The following is an 8,333-nucleotide window of genomic DNA, read 5'->3' on the forward strand; positions in this document are numbered from 1 at the left end:
CTTTACTGAGCCGTGTGAGGAGATAGAAGTGAAACTACAAATGTTATTTACAGGTAAAATTGTTTACAAGTGAAATTCATGTTTAAAAAAAAAAACGTTTTTCTGCCTCCTACTGGATGTCAGAGTGTATTGGATTTGCCACGTTGCCGTAGACAACAGAGTTAAAGCCGCTTTCACACACCTAGAGGGATGTAGTTTACGCTCGTCTACAGCCGGCGGCGGATAGCGGACGTGTCCATAGCTGCCACAGTACACGCCTGCGTTGCCGGTGTCTGTCAGGTGGAGATTTGGCGCGCCCCGCTGTCTGAAAATGTTAACTGATATAATTTTGGAAGAGGAGTTTGAGAAGAATGGAGAGTCTTGGTACAACCCGCAGGATCTTGAACACGGTAAGAGCTGCGCAGCTGTGCGGACGCACCCTAAACTGGATTATACGTTATCACTCCGTACACTTGTTTAAGTCAAACAAGGTAGAAAAAGTAACGTGACAAAAAGCGCAACAAATATCCGCACGGGTGACCTGAAATAAATGTGCATGTGTTTTACTCTTGTGACGCTGAATCACACCGATCATGCGGTGAAGGCTGGAGGATCTTGAGAGGGGCTCTTTGCTCAGGATTTCCTGAGGCTGTCACAGGTCCTGTGTTTATTGTTTTCTATACAGTGTGTTGTTCATTTGAATTGTTTGTGCTGCCAAGTCAGCCGCGCGGGATATGAAAGCAAGAGATGGACATCTATATCGGTGGAGCAAGTTTTTTTTAAAAAGTGGAAGGAAAACATGCTTGTGAGAAATCAGTGGGAGGCATAGGGACATAAAACCCATGAAGTCAACGCTAAAACTGTTCTACACTGTAGAACTATGGTTTCAAGCTGTTTCCTTTATGCTATTAAAGCAACTTTTGTATATTTAGAATTAAAGTGAATAAAGATGTCTTCTAATACATTTGCCAGCAGCATTACAGTACAGGATAAATATAAAGTGTCTGAAATTGACATTTAAACTAATCATTTGTGGGGTTTACAAATCAATAAACCAAATTATGTAGCTAATTAATCATTTGTCTTGGCCCTTTTCAAAGAATGCCAAACATATGCTGACTGGGAGGGGAGGGGGGGGGACTAGAGCCTTTACTAGCAGAGATGATTCGATAAGTGATGCCAGCAGGTGAGCACGACCTCCTGTAGCATTCCTCTGGATAAAAACACAAGTGCATAGTGTTTATAGAGAGGTGGATTTAGAATGGGATGAGAGAGATGTTTCACAGTCCCCTCCACCTATATTAAAAGATTCCAGGGTATTGTAGCATGTTTGGGTTTGAAATCAAATCTATTTATTGGTTTGATCACATTCTTATTCACTTTATTTTGTAGACCCACATAAGATCAGCTTCACTCCTTAGTGCCAGTGAGCACTGTCGCCGGACAAGATCCAGACCATAAAGAGAATTTAGTGAAGGAAAGGGTCACACGGCATGCCTCAGATTCCTCTGTGATCCACCGAGGCCAAATACTAATGGCGGTATACAGTGAATTATGTTATTGTGTGTGTGCGCACACAACTAATATGAGACCATTCCCATCGTTTGCCAGTGTTTGCAGATGTCTCATATCTTGTGCTTACATGTTTTGCTCTGCTTTGCGTAGATCTCCATCTGGCAGCGGAGCTGGGGAAAACCCTCCTGGACAGGAACCATGACTTGGAGCAGGCCCTGCAGCAGATGTACTCCACTAACCAGGAGCAGCTGCAGGAAATCGAGGTGATAAATGTTTGGAAGAAACTAACCACAGCTCTGAGGCCCTAGCAGCCTTAAGCATGTGTTTGCGCCCGTGTGCCTGCGCGGTGCGCCCACACTCCCGTCTGTCCATGCGTGTTGTTGCTGCACCGATGTTTTTAAGTGAATGAGTCCAGGATTAGAGGAGATTCATTGAGAAAAGTTCACGAAATGCTGAAAATAGGATGGAGTAAAAGCTAATCCTGACCAGTCTGACCTCATAAGTCTCTGGCGCAGTGCGTCCTCCTGGCAGAATTTTCGCCTGCCTGATTAGGGGGAAACTTTCACTAGATTATTTGCTTGCGCCACTTTTCAAAGACTTAGTTTGTGTTTGTTACGTTGTTTCAAATTAACCAGATCAGTCTACAAGATTTTATTCACGCTGTATATGTCTGAAATCAAAAGTAAGTTGCCAAGCAGAGTACCTCAATACAGCAGAGGACGTTTTTTGGAATTATTTGAGCTTCTGAATCCAGACATTTTTGAATATGGAAACAGTACTGATCAGTTCGTGCTGGAGGACACGCTGCTCAGCAGGTCAGCAAAGATAAGAGTCTTAATTTGTTTACGGCAGTGAGGAGGCTGGGGCTAGAGGATTTATTTCGGTTGATATGGTAATCCCAGTACGTCTCTTGGACACATCCTAACGCAGTGTCTGTTGCTGCACACAGTGTGTGTGTGTGTGATGGTGTGATATAGGGACATGCCTCTGTTTGATTGAAATAAGTTCAGGAGAAATGGTCGTGTCTACCAGAGAAAACTTGGAATGTTTCACAAAGTTGAATGCTGGGACTGAGTTGAAGGTGATAAGCTTTAATTAAATGGAGACTTGATCTGGTGCTGCTTAACAGCAAACAGCAGGCGGCTGCAGACATATCCTGGCAGTCTATGAGCAGGAGACAAGGAGGCTGAAATTGGACAAATGAGATGAGCCTTTGGTGACACTTAATATGCTTTCATGCATGATGCAAACACAGGTTTTAGGCTCATGTTATCATCCTGATAACCTATTTAGATGACCTAATGTGTGGTTTGGTTTCACCCCTGAGTATTTAGATCTTTAATGCTCGATAAGCAAAGTCTTTATATAAAGATTAAGTGATTTAAGTTTTATATTGATAAAACTCTTAGCTCTTTTTGTCTTGAATCTGAGTCAAGAACTCAAATCTATGAACTAGTTGAATTCATTTTTTATGCTCATCTGAGGCTTGGTCTCTTTAATCAGTTGTCCAGTCTATGATCTATCAAAATGACTTAAAAACTTTGTGCTTTAATCCACCAGTACCTGACCAAGCAGGTGGACCTGCTGCGTGAGATGAACGACCAGCATGCCAAAGTGTACGAGCAGCTGGATTTGGTCGCCAGAGATCTGGAACAAGGCAACCAGGGACTAGTAAAGGACAACCGCCTGGCCCAACACAAAATCCAAAGGTTAGTGTAAGAGATATCTGTAAATTACTGCCGGCTTATGTTTTACATGATTATTTAGCCTGTCAGTTGGTCAAAAAGCTTACATGTTCAAAGATAATCCTCAACACAAAGTGTCTCACATTGTTTTTGTCTTCTCCTCTCAGTCTAACAGAGACTGTAGAGGGACTTCAGACCTACATGGAGGACCTGCAGACGCAGGTGGAGGAGCTGAGGGCTGCCCAGGCAGAGCGGAACAAGAGAGATCTGGCAGAGCAGCGCCGCAGCCTCGGAGCGCAGAGTGTGTCCTGCCTCAAAGAGCTGTATGACTTGCAACAGGACAGGTAACCCCCTCTACTCGCACCCTGCTGGACTGCGCCGCTGTTGCATGGAGCTTAACGATGTGAGACGTGAAATATCGTCAGAGAAGACATCCTGTGGGACGTTGTAGACTATATGGTGCAGAAGAACATTTTCTGATGTTTTCTGTTTATCAGTAGCTATATTTATATGGAGAAATATTTTGATGGAAGTGGACACTAAATAAAGAGACTCAGTAAGTTTTGTGTAGCACATCTGGCCATTACACGTCCAGCTTCAGTGACACGGAGAACAGCTGCAAGTTAGAGCACCGGCCTGTTTTCTGATCTCCTCTTAACCATCAGCACTCTCCCATCTCAGCCCTTGAATGCTGAATTGCCATCTGCAGGCTACAGAAAGCCAGAGTAGAGCGCTTACTTTAGAAATAATCCACAGGACAAGGAAGTTAATCCTTCCCCTATTGTCAGCAGTGTACTAACACTCAACTGTTGCTTAAGCTTACGGCATAGCACGCTACCTGTTTATGTAAAAGTCTATGGTAATGGGTTCCCCCACATTTCACCAATGCTTCTATATGAATGTGTAGCTTTATGGCCCTATGATGTATATAATTTTATGACATTTGTCTGACTTCACAAACAATCACGTATTCCCTGCTTATGTAATAGTCCCAGATATAAAAAGAGGTGTAACAAGCATGTTAGATTATGATCACATTAAGTTTGCTTTGATAAGGTGCTGATACTCTATGGTGAATTGTTGCTTTTTCCATCTTTTCTACCAAGAGCATGGTCCACAGCAGAGTTATGTTGAATCTTTAAGCGGGTATTTAAATGTCAAATAAATGCATACATAGAGTCCAAACATTTTTATTCACCTTGAAAAATTTCAAAGAAGTCGAAGTACCCATAAACTTCCACCAAGAAGACAAACAAAAGAGGAATCGTTAACACGTTAAGTGAAGTAACATAATTGTTTATGGCTCAGGTCTTCAGCTCACAGCGACGGAGTCTGGTCGCCTCAGAGCTCCTTCTGTGACGGAGATCGGCACCAAGACCCAGAGGAGGAGAATCGAGTTCTTCAGTGCTCCATCCAAACTCTTCAGAGGCAGATGGCTGCAGAGCGGAGCCGCAGGGAGGCTGCGGAGCAGGAGATCGAGTTGACATTCAAGGAGAACAGAAGTTTGGAGCAGCGGCTGGCCCTGCTGGTGGGCTGCCGGGCCAGGCAGAAGGAGCTGGAGGAGGAAGTGGAGCAGCTGCGGCTTCTCTGGCGCGCTGACTGCGCCAACAGGTTAGAGCTGACTTTTGAATGGAGTGGAATCAAACTGTCACATTATTTTTGCCTCACTTTTCCTTGATGATACAATATTTGATATCCAACCTATACCGTGTGTGTGATTCCTCAAAACCCACACGTCTCCGTTCCCCTCCACTCTCACCAGTGTTAGAAGACCTGATCAGCTTCTGTTGCCGGAAACCGTGTACTTTGCTTCAGAGGAGAGGCCCAGCCCAGAGCAGAGTGAGACGGAGGACAAGACGGAAAAGGTTGAGGAGCAGATCAGACCCAGCCGACAGAGGCGTCACAGCGACGGCATTTTAAGAGCAACTAACACAGATGAAATCCGGCGTGGTCACGAACAGCTGTGTATCAGGCGCGCGGAGGCTGTGAAACAGAGGGGCATCTCACTGCTCAATGAGGTGGATGCACAGTACAGCGCACTGCAGGTGGTGTATTCATTGCATATCTGGTAGTGTATTATGACGACTTTTCCTAAGATGGCTGTAGAACACTTTTCACTAATATTTGGGTGTTCTCCAGGTGAAATATGACGAGCTGCTGCGGCGATGCCAGCAGGCAACAGACGGGCTCAGCCATAAAGCCGTCCAGACGGCCAGCGGTCCCTCTGCGAGCATGCGGGCACGCCGCCGCCTGTCCAGCTCTGCTGCATTATCTGATCTGACGATCGTTCTTGAAGATAGTCAGCAGCCTGAGTACAAGACTCTCTTCAAGGAGATCTTCACCCGCATTCAAAAGACCAAAGAGGACCTCAGCGAGAACAGGCATCCAGGCAGGGACCGTGATCTGTCTGCAAACTGAATGTATTGCATCATCTCAGGACTCATTTCTGTCTGTGAAAGGTTTGTGCAGGAGAAGCACTGAGGTTCCTTTTGCTCCTCCAACAATGTCTAAAGGGTGCTGATGCTACATGTTCATTGTACCTTAGATCCGCTGCCTATACTTCAGTTAGTTTGCACTGTTCATTTTACTCCATCCTCATGAAAGTCTGTCATAAATGTTGTTATATGTTAAAATTGAATGATATTTGATATAATAAGTAATTCCAAAAAACTATCAAAGAAAAAAAAAAAAGGTATTTAAATAGATCTTATGAATAAGAAGTACATTTTAACATGTTGCTTGAGTTCCAAATCTACAAGTATTATGCCCACTCACAGTGTTCATATTCGTGACCACTTTCCTGTTTGGTGATCAGAGGAGTAAGGCACATGGAGCAGAAACACGTTTGGTGTTACACACGACGAGTGGGAATGTTGGAATAGGATGAAAAACTGTAGCGATGTAAGCAGGAATTTATGTTAATTAGCTTAGCTGCTAGCGGAGTTGGTTTTTGTAAGTTGACAGTCGTTTGAACAGCGGTTGAGGGTCGCTGGCACCAGAGAAATATAAGTGGACACTGGAAAACTGTCACTTTTTGTTTTCACGCGTCTGACGACTGCATCCACTGATGTAGGACACATGAGTTTTGTTTTTGTTTTTTTGTTGTTTTTTTTTACAATTTCTTTATTTATTAACACAAGATTAATCTTTATTGATTTTCTTTATAGGTTGTTTTTTTTTGTTTGTTTTTTCTTGTTAAGCTGAATCAACTGACTGGAGGTGAAACCTTTAATACACTGGTGTTCTTCTGTTGTTGAAAATGACACATTGAAAAAAAAAATAATAATTTGTACAAAGACATTGTACATAATACAGCTGTAAAGCTATAGTGATAACTATATCATACGTAGGGGGGAAAAAAAACTCAGGACTTCAGTAAAATAATGTTATTTAGTTAAAATATTATGTACACCTTACATGTTATGTGGTGCTCATGAAAAAGATGCTAAAATAACAAATAGATGATACAGTTGATATTAGATGTCCTCCATGAAGACTAGAAATGTTTTTTTTCTTTCTTTCTTGCAACTAACTAATAAAAGCATTGATTTTTCATTTGTTTTTTTGTCTTTTATGTGTAAATGCCAAATCTGGCACGAGTGTGTTTGTCTGAAATTTTGTAAGTACATGAAAGAAATGCAGGATGATCCAGTGTTGTGTAGAGTTCAGAGCTCACAACAGTTACTAGACTGTTGTGGGCAGACAATTAATGGGCCTTTTGTTTCTTTTCATTCTGAAGTTTTACATAACTGAGATTTCCCCACAGCTCTCAAGTAGCACCAAATCCTCTTAACCTCCAAACAAGGGGATTGCATACCATGCCCCCTCAGACAGACAGGTCTAAGCAAAACCAGAGCATGCACACGCAAACAGGCAAGGCATCAGGCGAGCAATCAGTAGATGTCTGTGTCTAAAGTTAAACCCATGAGGACAAAGTAGCTCAAGAAGAACTGAAGCTCAGAGTAAGCGTCACGTTAGTGACATATCGTCTGTTACAGTTAGAAAACGCAAAGGAAGACAGTTCCCTGAACTTATTTTAAAGGTTTTGGCATACTGCATTTCAGCACGTAATCTTATTGCTCTCTGCATGGCACAGTAAATTGACTTTTTCCATATATTCACAGACGCATAGTTCGCATCTTGAAGTACTTTTGCTTCAGACAGATTGGCCAGTGTTCAGTTTAATCGATGATAAAACAACAATATCTCTATTTGGATTTGTTGCATATCAGTTAGAAATTCAGGTTTACATGTCCACACCAACTCAGGGTAAAATCTTCCAGACATTCCTCCCTCTGACAGCTCCTGGAGCTCTGCCAGTTCAAACCAGAGACTGCATCTGTACACTTAATCTACTCAGAGGAAAGTGATTTAAACCATCCCCTGCTGAATTAGATTAAGGCATGAAATCACAAATTAGATGAGTGCATCTTTGCTTCCCTTAATGTACAAGTGAGTGGTATTAATATTGATGTATTAGCATCAACTGTTAAATAGGAGTCTTGACCTTGAGTTTAATAAGAATACGCCTAATGTTACCTATCTTTATGACTACCTTTTGCGAGTCCTTAACGTCATATTTCATAAAGTGGTTGGATAACGTAACCAGCTGAATGGAATTCTACCTTTAGTGTTTATGCACACCATATTGTCTGTCCAAGATTTATAAATCTACTTTTTCGGTTCTGTGCAATGTGGTAGCGTGGCCGAGTGGTCTAAGGCGCTGGATTTAGGCTCCAGTCATTTCGATGGCGTGGGTTCGAATCCCACCGCTGCCATTTCTTTCTTATTTTCTCAAGTGAAATTATTTTTTAAATCACAATTAAGTTCAGAGAAAGATAATTACTTCGTAAAATAAACCAATTCACTATACACCCATAGTTCTGTTTTTAAAATCTTACCGAGCAAAATTCTTTGCAGTGCAAGTGCTCCCTCTTGTGGCAAACTTGAGATTTTTATTTGTAGATCAGGATTTTTAAACTCAAACCTACTACATTTTTCGGCATCAAATCATTTCAGTGCACATTAGGATAGCATATGTGATTGGCACAGATACCAAATGGACATTGCATTCATTGTTAATGCTTTTATTTCTAAAAGTGTACAAAATTACTACCTCAATAGTAATTAAAATCTGAAGATGTGTAAATCACA

The 8,333-nt window shown here is 42.1% G+C and overlaps 1 protein-coding gene and 1 non-coding gene across 2 annotated transcripts; both read left to right on the forward strand.

Annotated features, from left to right (window-relative positions):
• The first annotated feature begins 45 nt into the window (after positions 1-45).
• On the forward strand, positions 46-6,715 carry cdr2a (cerebellar degeneration-related protein 2a). The gene is made up of 7 exons (XM_075453766.1): positions 46-389; positions 1,645-1,757; positions 3,055-3,203; positions 3,347-3,523; positions 4,488-4,790; positions 4,942-5,224; positions 5,319-6,715. Exons 1-7 carry the CDS (start codon positions 311-313, stop codon positions 5,595-5,597), a joined length of 1,383 nt encoding a protein of 460 aa, XP_075309881.1. The 5' UTR covers positions 46-310; the 3' UTR covers positions 5,598-6,715.
• A 1,160-nt stretch (positions 6,716-7,875) lies between these two features.
• On the forward strand, positions 7,876-7,957 carry trnal-uag (transfer RNA leucine (anticodon UAG)). The gene has a single exon. It is a non-coding gene; the product is annotated as a tRNA-Leu (tRNA).
• The last annotated feature ends 376 nt before the right edge of the window (positions 7,958-8,333 follow it).

This window comes from Odontesthes bonariensis, chromosome 21 (genome assembly GCF_027942865.1).
Source record: "Odontesthes bonariensis isolate fOdoBon6 chromosome 21, fOdoBon6.hap1, whole genome shotgun sequence".
Classification (NCBI taxonomy): Eukaryota; Metazoa; Chordata; class Actinopteri; order Atheriniformes; family Atherinopsidae; genus Odontesthes; species Odontesthes bonariensis.